The sequence below is a fragment of the Musca autumnalis genome, unplaced genomic scaffold (assembly GCF_047663935.1).
Source record: "Musca autumnalis isolate F117 unplaced genomic scaffold, ASM4766393v1 scaffold_5, whole genome shotgun sequence".
NCBI lineage: Eukaryota > Metazoa > Arthropoda > Insecta > Diptera > Muscidae > Musca > Musca autumnalis.
The window spans coordinates 178914909-178929653 of record NW_027412088.1 but is presented as its reverse complement, the minus strand read 5'-3'; the positions used below and the strand labels follow the sequence as shown (position 1 = coordinate 178929653).

The 14745-nt window shown below is 38.2% G+C and overlaps 1 protein-coding gene across 1 annotated transcript in view; it reads left to right on the top strand.

Annotated features, from left to right (window-relative positions):
- The first annotated feature begins 12149 nt into the window (after positions 1-12149).
- The window catches only part of ktub (Tub domain-containing protein ktub), a 353480-nt gene continuing 350884 nt past the window's right edge, over positions 12150-14745 (top strand). Inside the window, exon 1 of the mRNA XM_073956857.1 lies at positions 12150-13225. Coding sequence (XP_073812958.1) covers positions 13184-13225 — 42 coding nt within the window. The 5' untranslated portion in view covers positions 12150-13183. The remainder of the gene's footprint in view (positions 13226-14745) is intronic.

Genomic DNA, 14745 nt, shown 5'->3' with positions numbered 1-14745 from the left:
ACAATGAAAAAAACCTTAGCCGTTTACAAGAAGTCACTGTATTTGTAAAAATTATTGAGTAAACGAACACAACTATTGTATTAATTGTAGGTACCATAAGCAACGGTACCATCCGCTTCTGGCTTTTATTATGACTCCCACATCACTTGTTGTAATCGGCATCGTTGGTTCCTTGGAATTGCTCTTGAAGCTTGCTAGATCCTTACCGATATTCATCGAGTGTGGGAGCTCTGCTCGTAATTTTGGAATTTATACGAATTTTTTGAAAATAGTCTTAACTTCTCCCTCTCTATATGAGTTTATATCTTAGAGAACTTACACATTTCTGCTAGATCTATTAGGCAATCAATGAAATCCCTCTCAACAATTATCCTATTTTAATTCATTTCATAAACATACAATATTTATTTCAGTAAAAAATAACAATATATTATATAATGAGCTATCTCTTTTTAAAATAAATTACACACAAAAAAAATTAATCAAACAATTATATTTTATCTTTATAAATGAAATTTACTACTATAGAATTAACATTTATTCATTTTTTTATTCATCATAATAGCTTTAATAAGTCCTACAATATAATAAACAAATTGAAAGGCAATTGCAATCAGCTGTTTCCCACGTTGTATTTCACAGCGTTGTATTTCACACAAATGTCTGCTCTACTTTTTTTATTGTATTGTAAGTAAAACAATTTTTAGGAAAATATATTTAATAACAATTTATAATTTAAAAATTAAATGTTAAAAAATATATAAAATAAAAATATAACGAATTTGTTTTTAGTAATACGATAAAGACCTTAAATATATATTGAAAATACATTATATAATAAAAATTAATTTTAATTTAATTTCTTTGTAATTTCTGCGATTCTTTGACCCTGGAACACAAAAAAGCGGGGTTTTGTTATTTATATAATTGTTAATTGTATCCAATTTTGTTTCTTTTTTGTAATTATGCTTATAAGTTTGAAAAAACGCTTATTGAAAATTTGTAAATAAATTTTGAAAATTTTTTTTTAAATAAAACAATGGAATTTAATTTTTTTTGCGGTTGTAAGGTTAGTAGATTTTCTAATAAAATTTTGGTACTTTGAAAAACATTATTAAAAATCCCAGGTTTATTGTGGTGATGGTTCTTTGAAAAGTTCAGTGGGTCTTTGCAGGAATTGAAGGAGTGCCTGGTATCCCTGGACCTAGGAGACAAGTCTTTGGTGTCGCTAAAATTGATTTAAACGTGGGGTTGGGGTCACCAACATGAGGGGGTTTATTTTTTTCTTATTCTCAATATTTCCTAATTACACATTTCTTATGAAAGTTTTAAATGGAAATAAATTCCATACATTTGTATTTGTTTTAACATCTTTATCCGCTAAATTCTGCTTTAAATATTTAAACTTCGCTTTATGTTTTGTGGACAAAACACAAAATTCATATGCAGCTAATTCCATATTCAATTCGTGAAGTAAAAATGCTGAATGTCTGCCTACCTACCATTATTAAAAAAAACAAAGCGCTAGTAACCACGGCTCGTTTGTTGAACGTGGCAAATACCGTATGTAAAATGCATCATGCATTCTGTGAATACAAATTTGACAAAAAGTCACTTATCATTGTTTTAGTGTAGGCAGCGATAAAAAAAGCTTAGCTTTGCTGAACGTGTTCCACTTTTTTCATTCCACAATGCTTTCAAGAAAATGGAAGAAATATTTGGCAATAAATTATTATATGTGACTTCAATTACTAGATAGATAAGTTGGGAGCAACATTAATCTAGTTAAAGGCAGAGGTACACTTGCTTGGGCAGCACCCAGTGGTCTAGGGGTGAACCCCGGGAAAACTAATTCACCATCAAAACCAAATTTTGAATCTCCAAATACCACAAAGTATTTAGTATTTTATGGTCAGCATCATCGTGTACATTTTTCTTGAGTACATTGGTCTATAGCTACTACTTTTGGAAGAATAGTTGTGCCGAAACTTACTCCGACTACCTTTCTGTTGCATTACATGCTTATGTCGTTATCAATATGTGTGTTCGGTCACATTGCGCCAATTTACGCCTTCGGTTTAACAGCTTCATTTGCTTTCCATCAGTCTTTCATTTTCCTTTCCTACTTTCTGATAGAGCAAGTAGGGAGGTAGTGGCGGCACAGACAAAATTCCTTCAAATTACACAAAGTATTTGCAGCAATTATCATTAATCATAGGGTGATTCAGTCATTAGCTTAGACACAATCCTTGGTGGATCGATAACGAATATTTACCATTTCTAAGACATAAACCATGAACAAAAACACATTTTTCAAGTCTTCATCGTAGGCAATCGTATTGCGCTTGTATATGCCTTCAACCTTCCAGTTCCGTATTTATTCGGTGGTATTACCTATTATCAACTATTCAATTTCAATTTCTAACAATTTGCGCCTATAGATCCAGTGAAAGCATGCAAGCGTTAGTGTTGACATAGGGTAATTCAGTCATTAGCTTAGACATAATCCGCAGGCTGGTAATCTGGGGACTAATTACGCAATTCTATTCGATAGAGTATTTGCTCTTGAATGAAAAAATCGAACTGTGAAAACCTATGCGTTCTTCCAAGAACATTAAGATGTAGATGGTAAAACAATGCGTTTATTTAAAAATAAAAAAATAAAAAACAAATTTATGAATGAAAAAATTTAAATATTTGTTGAAATCGTTAAACAATACTTTGGGTAATAATTTGCGAATGAAGTTGTGCTTGAAAAATGTACGAAATTATTTATTTTTGTAAAACTTTTTGACATTGTAGTAACAGATAGCTTATGTATCTACCTTAGTAAGGTTGGTGGCGCTAATAGGTTTCATAGTGCGATTTTTTCATTCACGAGCAAATACTCGATCGAATCGAATGTCGAAATTAGGCCCCTGTAGTCACGCTACTAAGGCACAAGTCGTATGTCGATAATAAATTCAACGCAAGTAGTGGTATTCTCTTACTAATTTTTTTTTTTTTGGTTACCGACAAAAAGCGTTAAAATTAAAATACTTAAAAGTTAGATGATAGCGAAGCCGCCCACATCCGATATGTCTGAGGAGCCTTTACCAAAGGCGAAACATGGCATGTCACATAGCGGTGGGGGTGTATGTTCGAATCGTCTCCTTTTTCACTTGCATTATTGATCATTAAGCTCGATTCCAACGAAAAATTAAATAAAAAATTAATATTAGAAAAAGATCTTCGCCTAAAAAAGGCAAAATTTTCAAATAAAAATGCTTATAAATTCGGTAAGTTAAGAACCAAAATTAAGTTATCGCTAGGTCCTATCGATAGCAACAGTGTTGTCAACTTTTATTGATACTTTTCGTTCATAATTGTGCATTTTAATTTTAACGATTTTTGTCGGTAACCAAAACAAAAGTTACAGAATTCCACTACAGAGGCTCAATTCTGTTCTATGGAAATTTAAAATGAAAACTGTTGTCTATCACAACCAACGACCAGATGGGACAATACGAAAACATGTGAATTATTAAAATCTACATGGCCACATTACAACAACAAATATACAACGTTCCTGGTAAGCCAAAATCTACAAGACTTACTACGCTGCTGGCAACCATACTAAGAGTCTAAAATTACCATATAACGGCCGCAAGTGCGGAAATGAAGAAGAATGAGAAACGTTTGAGGTGCAGCTCTCTTTCTGCCCTGCACAAATGCAAGGAAGGTTTAAAGTTCTAGGACGATCTTTCATACACGATCCAAATGAGACAGCGGAACCAGGTACGAAAGAACTTCTGAGATTTCTCAAGTTATGGTCTGTCAATAGAAGACCAGGTCAAGAGGTCTTCTGTATATAGAAACCTCAAGAGGTCTTCTGTCTATAGATGACCTCTAGAGGTCTTCTGTCTATAGATAACCAAAACAGGACTTCTGTCTGTAGATAATCTCAAGAGGTCTTCTGTCTATAGATGACCTCTAGAGGTCTTCTGTCTATAGATGACCTCAAGAGGTCTTCTGTCTATAAATGACCAAAATAGGTCTTCTGTCTATAGATGACCAAAAGAGGTCTTCTGTCTATAGATGACCTCAAGAGGTCTTCTTTCTATAGAAGACTTCAAGAGGTTATCTGTCTATAGAAGACCTCAAGAGGTCTTCTGTCTATAGGAGACTTCAAGAGGTCTTCTGTCTATAGAAGACCTCAAAGTTCTTCTTCAAGAGGTCTTCTGTCGATAGAAGACCTCAAGAGGTCTTCTGTATATAGAAGACTTCAAGAGGTCTTCTGCCTATGAAAGACCTCAAGAGATCTTCTGTCTATAGAAGACCTCAAGAGGTTGTCTCTCTATTGATGGCCTCAAGAGATCTTCTGTCTATAGAAGATGACCTGAAAAGGTCTTCTGTCTATAGATGACCTCAAGAGGTCTTCTGTCTATAGATGACCTCAGGAGGTCTTCTGTCTATAGATTACCTCAAGAGGTCTCCTGTCTATAGATGACCTCAAGAGGTCTTCTCTCTATAGATGACCTCAAGAGGTTCTCTGTCTATAGATGACCTCAAGAGGTCTTCTGCCTATAGAAGACCTCAAGAGGTCTTCTGTCTATAGAAGACCTCAAGAGGTCTTCTGTCTATAGAAGACCTCAAGAGGTCTTCTGTCTATAGAAGACCTCAAGAGGTCTTCTGTCTATAGAAGACCTCAAGAGGTCTTCTGTCTATAGAAGACCTCAAGAGGTCTTCTGTATAGAGAAGACCTCTAATGGACTCCTGGCTATAGAAGACCTCAAGAGGTTTCCTGTCTATAGAAGACCTCAAGAAGTCTTCTGTCTATAGACGACCTCAAGAGGTCTTCTGTATAGAGAAGACCTCTAATGGACTTCTGTCTATAGAAGACCTCAAGAGGTCTTCTCTCTATAGAAGACCTGAAGAGGTCTTCTGCCTATAATTGACCTCAAGAGGTCTTCTGTCTATAAAAGACCTCAAGAAGTCTTCTGTCTAAAGGAGACCTCAAGAAGTCTACTGTATATAGAAGACCTCAAGAGGTCTTTTGTCCTCAAAACTAATGTGGCATCCCTCAACAGGTCTTCTGTCTCAGGAAATCTTCTGTATAGAGAAGACCTCTAATGGACTTCTGGCTATAGAAGGCCTCAAGAGGTCTTCTGTCTATAGAAAACCTGAAGAGGTCTTCTGTCCATAGAAGACCTCAAGAGGTCTTCTGCCTATAAAAAACCTCAAGAGGTCTTCTGTCCATAGAATACCACAAGAGGTCTTCTGTCCATAGAATACCACAAGAGGTCTTCTGTCTATAGAAGACCTCAAGAGGTCTTCTGTCTATAGAAGACCTCAAGAAGTCTTCTGTCTATAGAAGACCTTAAGAGGTCTTCTGTCTATAGAAGACCTCAAGAAGTCTTCTGTCTATAGAAGACCTCAAGAAGTCTTCTGTCTATAGAAGACCTTAAGAGGTCTTCTGTCTATAGAAGACCTCAAGAGGTCTTCTGTCTATAGAAGACTTCAAGAGGTCTTCTGTCTATAGAAGACCTCAAGAAGTCTTCTGTCTATAGAAGACCTCAAGAAGTCTTCTGTCTATAGAAGACCTTAAGAGGTCTTCTGTCTATAGAAGACCTCAAGAGGTCTTCTGTCTATAGAAGACCTCAAGAGGTCTTCTGTCTATAGAAGACCTCAAGAGGTCTTCTGTCTATAGAAGACCTCAAGAGGTCTTCTGTCTATAGAAGACCTCAAGAGGTCTTCTGTCTATAGAAGACCTCAAGAGGTCTTCTGTCTATAGAAGACCTCAAGAAGTCTTCTGTCTATAGAAGACCTTAAGAGGTCTTCTGTCTATAGAAGACCTCAAGAAGTCTTCTGTCTATAGAAGACCTTAAGAGGTCTTCTGTCTATAGAAGACCTCAAGAGGTCTTCTGTCTATAGAAGACCTCAAGAGGTCTTCTGTCTATAGAAGACCTCAAGAGGTCTTCTGTCTATAGAAGACCTCAAGAAGTCTTCTGTCTATAGAAGACCTTAAGAGGTCTTCTGTCTATAGAAGACCTCAAGAAGTCTTCTGTCTATAGAAGACCTTAAGAGGTCTTCTGTCTATAGAAGACCTCAAGAGGTCTTCTGTCTATAGAAGACCTCAAGAGGTCTTCTGTCTATAGAAGACCTCAAGAGGTCTTCTGTCTATAGAAGACCTCAAGAGGTCTTCTGTCTATAGAAGACCTCAAGAAGTCTTCTGTCTATAGAAGACCTTAAGAGGTCTTCTGTCTATAGAAGACCTCAAGAGGTCTTCTGTCTATGGAAGACCTCAAGAGGTCTTCTGTCTATAGAAGACCTCAAGAGGTCTTCTGTCCATAGAAGACCTCAAGAGGTCTTTTGTCTATAGGAGACCTCAAGAGGTCTTCTGTCTATAGAAGACCTCAAGAGGTCTTTTTTCTATAGGAGACCTCAAGAGGTCTTCTGTCTATAGAAGACCTCAAGAGGTCTTCTGTCTATAGCAGCCTCAAGAGGTTTTCTGTCTATAGAAGACCTCTAATGGACTTCTGGCTATAGAAGACCTCAAGAGGTCTTCTGTCTATAGAAGACCACAACAAGTCTTCTATATAGAGAAGACCTCTAATGGACTTCTGGCTATAGAAGACCTCAAGACGTCTTATGTCCATAGAAGACCTCAAGAAGTCTTCTGTATAGAGAAGACCTCAAGAAGTCTTCTGTATAGAGAAGACCTCTAATGGTTGGTTGGTTGGTTGGTTTACGTGGTGGCTATAATCTTCATAGCCTCAAGTAGTATGTTAAAATATACCGTTTTGAAAACCACACCACTCGGGTAGAGATTGTTATTCCGTTTTATGTTGGTAAATTATATCCAGCCTGATAAATTGAGAAACCTCAGAAGGTCCCCCAGACCTAGTTCGGTTGTCTCAGCAAGATCGTGTAGGAACGGTCGTCCAAGAGTTTTTAATCTTCTTTGCAATTGTGCAGGGCAGGAACAGAGGAGGTGTTCAACCGTTTCTTCCTCTTCTTCGTTTCCGCAGCTGCGACAGTAGTCATTGTGTGGAATATGTAGGCGCTTTGCATGGTTACCAATGGCCCTATGACCGGTTAGCACCGCAATTAGTCTTGCCAGGTTCCGTCGATTTTGGCTAATCAGGAACTTTGTACGTTTGATGTTGTAGTGTGGCCATGTAGATTTTGATATTTTGCAGGTTTCAGTCTTGTCCCATCTGATCTCTGCTTGTGAAAGATAGTATTTGAAGACATCCCCTTTAACTACTCCCATTGGTGTTGCGACTGACGCCCTTGGAAGTTCGTTAGAGGCAGATCCCGCTCTAGCTAGTTCGTCTGCTTTTTCGTTTCTAACAAGACCCTTATGACCTGGGATCCAAGTAAGAACTACTCTGGTCAGAAGCCCTAGCTTAGCAAGTTCTTCTTTACATTCCTTCACCAGCTTTGATGAGACAATGTTTGACTTCAATGCTAGGAGCGCCGCTTGACTGTCGACAAAAATTCCTATTGAGTTTGGTGAGGGGTGCTGTAGAAGTATATTACAAGCTTCCTTTATAGCCAGTATCTCCGCCTGAAAAACACTGCAATCTTCAGGTAGCTTTGTGGATTTAGATATGTTTGCTTCTTCCGAGTAGACACCAGAGCCGACTCCACAATTCATCTTAGAGCCGTCCGTGTATACACTGATGTCGTACCCCGTCAGTGGAGTTCTATTTTTCCATTCTTTCCTGCTTGGAAATTTAACTTTAAAAGGCTGATCAAAAGTTATTGCAGGTGTGCAGTAATTAGCATTAGTTGCTATTTTTCTTGGTAGTTTGAGAAGCACACAGGCATGTCCGTAAGCTCTGTCTCTCCACGTTCCTAGAGCACGTAGCCTTGCAGCATTGCAGGCCGCAGTTGCTTTGATGTGTAGATCTATTGGCAGTATATGCATCATTGTATTGAGGGCTTCAGCCGGACAAGTTCTCATTGCCCCTGTCACCCCGATGCATGCCGATCTTTGTATGCTGTATAGTTTTCTCTGAATTGTTTTCTTTCCCACTGTTGTCCACCAAACTAGTGCTCCATATGTGAGTATTGGTCTTAACACTATTTTGGGTTTGAGACCCCAGCGGCTCCCAAACATTTTGCGACATGTGTAGTATGCAACGGTTGCTTTATGAGCACGATGTTCCATGTTACGTTTCCATGACAGTTTTGAATCTAGGATAACGCCTATGTATTTGGCGTGATCTGATAGTGGTATTTCTTGACCTCGTAGTCGAGGAAGATTGGTGATTGCATATTTGGTTTTTGTAGTAAATAGCACCATCTCAGTCTTTCCTGGATTCACCCCCAGACCACTACTTGTGGCCCAAGTATCCCAGTGATTTCAGGGCTCCGCTCATGATGTCACTCAGCACGGACGGAAATAAACCAAAGACGAGCATTACCACATCGTCCGCATAAGCAACCACCTTAATCCCCATATGGTCAAGTTTGCTTAGGATTTCATTAATCACAAGGAGCCAAAGCAGTGGCGAGATCACCCCTCCCTGTGGGGTTCCTCGATTTACGTGCTTCGGCAGCATGCTATTTCCCAGTGTGGCATTAATGACTCTACTCTGCAGCATGGTGGTAATCCAACCACTGATGAATGGTTCCACGCCGAATTTATATAGAGCTTGTTCTATTGCTGAGGTGCTAACGTTGTTGAAAGCGCCTTCTATATCCAAGAAAGCGGCTAAGGTGTATTGTTTGTGCTCCAAGGACATCTCAATAGTCCTAACGACTTCATGTAGGGCTGTGTCTGTCGAGCGTCCTTTAAGGTAAGCGATTGACTTGAAGATATGTTATTTGAGTTCTCCATCTTTTCTCGAATATACACGTCGATGAGCCTTTCGAGTGTTTTAAGCAGAAATGATGAGAGACTTATGGGTCTAAAGTCTTTAGAATTTTCGTGACTACGTTTTCCAGCTTTGGGTATGAAAACAACCTTTACCTGTCTCCAACTCGTAGCGACGTAGTTTAGGGATAGACATCTACTGTAGATGTGTACTAACCAAGGGTTAATTATGCTCTCCGCGCTTTGAAGCATTTTTGGTATAATACCATCTGGCCCCGGAGATTTGTAGGGAGAGAAGCTATTAATAGCCCATGTGACTTTACTCGGACTTATTATCTTTTCGGCTTCAATGTTGTCTTTATTTATAGCTGTATTGGGTTGCTCTTCGATGGTTCTATCCGTGCAACCGGGGAAGTGCGTCGTAAGAAGGATTTCAAGAGATTCGGCCGAGTTTTCTGGCCAGGTACCGTTATTTCTCTTTATGTATGTGGGATTCGAGTGACCCTTTGCCATAACTTTGCTTAGTCTGGCTGTATCTTTGGTGCTATCTAGAAATCCACAGAATTCAATCCAGGATTGCTTTTTTGCCTTGGCTATTGCTTTTTTGTATTCCTTAAGCTTATCCTTATATGGCTGCCAGGATCCGCTTTGGTAGCTGACGTTGAATGCTTTTCGTGATTGTTTTCTTAGCCTTGATAGCTCGGACGTCCACCATGGTGTATAATGTTTCTTTGAGCGCGTCAGTGGGCATGAGACTTTAAAAGCTGTATCTAAGGATTTTTCTAGAATGGATACAGCTTTTTCTATATCTGCTGTGGTTTCATCTGCATGTGGAATATTTGGAAGTTTGTCTTTCAGAACCCTTTTGAACTTTTCCCAGTTCGTTCTTTTAGGATTGCGAAAACATTTAGTGGGTGTTGCCTTTTCTGATATGTTGAATAGTATCCAATTGTGATCTGAGAAGGACCTCTTATCGGATACTATCCAGTTATCTATTTCAATTTGTCGTCTGTCTGATACTAGCGTGAGATCGATTACCTCCTGCCACCCCCTAAAGTTCTCCGAGCTTGGAAATACAAAAGTTGGGTTAGTACCTCTGTTGCATATTGTGAGGTTGTTAGTATTTATGAAATCTAAAACTGACTCACCTCTGTCGTTTGTTTCAGTGCTGCCCCACAGGGTATGTCTTGCGTTAGCGTCGCAGCCAATGATTATAGTGTCGTGTGGTAGAATGGCCCCCATGAAGCTCGAGACCTCGCTTGGTGGAGCTTCCCTTGAGTGGGCCATGTAGCAAGAGGCAATAAGGAACTGCTTACCGTTTTCCAGTTCCACTCTTGCAACGGTGAAGTCCGCTGTGCTAAACTGGGGACATAAGAACGCGTTTATGGTGTTTTTAACAATTAAACATGATCTAGGCTTACCATTATCCTTCATGTATATGGTCTTGTAACCTCTGTTATCCAAGCCTTTTACTACGTTATCGTAAACGTAGGGCTCCTGGATGATGCCTATGTCTAGATCCTTCTCAACCAGAAGGATCCGCAGGTTATCTGAAGCGATTCTCGAGTGCTTCAGATTGATCTGCACGACCTTAAACATCATTTTTATTGGGTGAAGATGTGGATGGCCCCTCTAGCTGCATGTTGTCAAGCAGCTTACCGGCATCGTCAATGTCAACCTCATCGTCTTCGCCATTCGGACCATGTGGGCGTAGTATTTTGACTTTGGCTTCCCTTATGCCAAAGAACAACTTGTTCCCCAATCTTTCGAGAGCCTCTACTCCGGCCTCAGTAATTGAGAGAACTAAGCTCATGCTGTTATTGTTAGGTGGCTCTGTGGCGATTACGGACCACTCGTCCATCGGAACATCTTTGTTCATCTTCGCCAGACATTTCAGCAGCTTGGTTCCGTCGCACTCTATCTTGGGCAACCAAACTCTGGCACGAGGTCTCATCGGGATTTCTTGGGCCGGGATCAGCCTCAGGCCGATGCCGTCCCAAGCATCGCTAAGCTTAGCTATGTTTTTTTCTAGAAATTCCTTCGAGTACTCATCCATACATTTGATCACCCTGTAACCACGATGTACCTCGCTAGACCTCTAATGGACTTCTGGCTATAGAAGACCTCAAGAGGTCTTCTGTATAGAGAAGACCTCTAATGGACTTCTGTCTATAGAAGACCTCAAGAGGTCTTTTATCTATAGAAGACCTCAAGAGGTCTTCTGTCTATAGAAGACCTCAAGAGGTCTTCTATATAGAGAAGACCTCTAATGGACTTCTGGCTATAGAAGACCTCAAGACGTATTATGTCCATAGAAGACCTCAAGAAGTATTCTGTATAGAGAAGACCTCAAGAAGTCTTCTGTATAGAGAAGACCTGAAGAAGTCTTCTGTATAGAGAAGACCTCTAATGGACTTCTGGCTATAGAAGACCTCAAGACGTATTATGTCCATAGAAGACCTCAAGAGGTCTTCTGTCTATAGAAGACCTCAAGAGGTCTTTTGTCTATAGAAGACCTCAAGAGGTCTTCTGTCTTTAGAAGACCGCAAGAGGTCTTCTGTCTATAGAAGACTTCAAGAGGTCTTCTGTCTATAGAAGACCTCAAGAGATTTTCTGTCTATAGAAGCTGCACTCTTTTGTATGAAAATAGTTTTCCAATATTTCTACTGTACTGGTCAGGAGAAGCAGTTTTCATTTTTATGAATTATTCCACATTTCCCAAAAAGATTATTTTCCCTATAAATTATTCCTTCAAGACTGATGTGGCATCCCTGTCCAGGCAGCTGCAATAAGTCAGTGTAGTTATGTACACATACATATGTATGCCGCCAGTGTATGATGTTGCGAAGCACTTAATACTTTGCTTTACTTTTGCCATATTAACGGTTGCTATAGTTTCACTTGGTGTGGTGTTGTCCTGCCTCCTGTTCAACGAATACAGAAATCAAGCGAATGAAAAAAGGCCGGTTGCAGACAAGCACCATAGGCAACACAACAAGACAAACTATAGCAGAAAGGAAGGACACTCACACTGAAGGATAATAATGAGCGGGAGAGTTTGCTCTCCCTCTCTGAGAGAATGTTTGTGTATGTTAACAGTCTGCTTGTTTATGATGTTTAACATTGAGCAGACCACTAAATGTAAGGATATGCAGATATCCTTGGGGAGAGTAGTGAGAGACTGCAAAAGAGAGTGAGAGAAGTGCTTTAAACAGAGGCACTACAGACAAATTCAGCATATTTCGAATATTTGGCAACTGTTATTGAACATAGAGAGAGCAACGACTGTTAGTTGTGCTGTTGTTGCTCACACACAGTTTTGATGGTGAAAATCCAGAACTTTAGTCAACGTTTAACTACGCAACGGTTTACATATGAACACAAAGGACCTTTAATACCTGATTTTTCATAACGCGTTTTGTATTAAAGAAATTCCGAGAAACACGCGAATGTTTCAAGTAGTGGTTTTTGTTGTTGCTATTGTTTCTTGAGTTCAAATCGGTTTGTTCGGTGGTTGCCAGGATAATAAAGTTGTTGGGCGATTGAGTTTCTAAAACGTAGTTGTGAGGCAAACAAAACACAACAACAACATGACGTCATGCTTTGCATGTCCAGTGTTTAAGTGAATCAGTTGTGTGTGAGTTCAAGCGGTGGAGTTAAGAATCAAAGGAATCATAAATAAAAATAAAATAATAAAATTGAAAATATATAAAAAAAATATACAATTTCATCATGGCTTCATAATTGCCGATCAGTTTTGTTAAACTAAAATTTTGCCCAAGAAAAAACATGCTGCCAGCTGTTAAAAGAAAATTATTTTGAAAAAAAAAATAAACAAACAAATGCGAAAACAGATTCCAATAACAACAAAGTGAACACAGTCAGATCACCTCACAACAACTACTTGCCAAATAGAACGGCTAAACAAACGAAAACTCTTTCAACTCAAAGTCAGTCAAGTATTGAAAATGCAGTTCGTTGTTCAGTAACAGCTGCCAAATTGTTTCAAATAATTTCATAAAGTGTTTCAAGTGTTTTCTAAGGATGTCCTTCCTTTCGTCACACAATCCTTAAAGTGTTTAAGTGCCCAGAAATTTCTTGAAATTAGTTTTTTTTTCTGTTAAAAGTGTGGTAATTTTTCAAAACTAAAAATAAAATCAATTTCCATTTAAAAGAAAAATCAATAAAAAAAATCAAGTGTTTTAGTTCCCAACGAACCAAAAACAACAACAAAGGTCAAATATTCTACAACAATAAAATATTCTGCCGTCCTTTTACAACAAAGCACCTGTCATCGTCTTCTAGCAGACGCCGTAACGTCACATTCTACTATTCCGACAGACAGACACCAACCACTTCTCCAACTAAACAAGCATCATGTCGGCAATTAGCAATCGCAGTCAAAAAATGGAACAACAGGTTTGTACACAATCGTTTGCCAAATTCAGCACAATAACAACAACAACAACATATGTGATAAATACAATGGAAATATTTCAAATTCGCGTAACATAAACAATAGAAATAAAATACAATTACTCAGTAAACTGAGCATGGTTTTTTCTATAGAAAAAATTTCCTCTGTATACTAAGGATGGTTTTTTTCTATAGAAAAAATTTCCTGGATGGTTTTTTCGTATAGAAAAAATTTCCTCAGTAAACTGAGGATGGTTTTTGCGTTTAGAAAAATTTTCCTCAGTAATCTGAGGATGGATTTTTTCGTATAGAAAAAATTTCCTCAGTACACTAAGGATGGTTTTTCGTATAGAAAAAATTTCCTCAGTACCCTGATGATGGTTTTTTCGTATAGAAAAAATTTCCTCAGTACCGTGAGGATGGTTTTTTCGTATAGAAAAAATTTCCTCAGTACCCTGAGGATGGTTTTTCGTATAGAAAAAATTTCCTCAGTACCCTGAGGATGGTTTTTCGTATAGAAAAAATTTCCTCAGTACCCTGATGATGGTTTTTTCGTATAGAAAAAATTTCCTCAGTACCGTGAGGATGGGTTTTTTCGTATAGAATAAATTTAATCAGTACCCTGAGGATGGTTTTTCGTATAGAAAAAATTTCCTCAGTACCCTGATGATGGTTTTTTCATATAGAAAAAATTTCCTCAGTACCGTGAGGATGGTTTTTTCGTATGGAAAAAAATTTCCTCAGTAACCTGAGGATGGTTTTTTCTATAGAAAAAATTTCCTTGATTGTTTCTTCTATAGAATAAATTTCCTCAGTAACCTGTGGATAGTTTTTTTCATAGAAAAAATTTCCTCAGTAAGCTGAGGATGGTTTTTTTCTATAGAAAAAATTTCCTCAGTAAGCCGAGGATGGTTTTTTCAATAGAAAAAAATTCCTCAGTAAGCTGAGGATGGTTTTTTCTATAGAAAAAATTTCCTCAATAACCTGAGGATGGTTTTTTCTATAGAAAAAAATTTCCTCAGTAACCTGAGGATGGTTTTTTTCTATAGAAAAAATTTCCTCAGTAACCTGAGGATGTTTTTTTTCTGTAGAAAAAATTTCCTGGATGTTTTCTTCTATAGAAAAAAATTTCTCAGTAACCCGAGGATGGTTTTTTCTATAGAAAAAAAAATCCTCAGTAACCTGAGGATGTTTTTTTTTAATAAAAAATTTCCTCCGTACACTGGGAACGATTTTTTCTATAATGAAAAAATTCCCCAGTACCCTGAGGATGGTTTTTTCGTATAGAAAAAATTTCCTCAGTACCCTGAGGATGGTTTTTTCGTATAGAAAAAATTTCCTCAGTACCCTGAGGATGGTTTTTCCGTATAGAAAAAATTTCCTCAGTACCCTGAGGATGGTTTTTTCGTATAGAAAAAATTTCCTCAGTACCCTGAGGATGGTTTTTTCGTATAGAAAAAATTTCCTCAGTACCCTGAGGATGGTTTTTTCGTATAGAAAAAATTTCCTCAGTACCCTGAGGA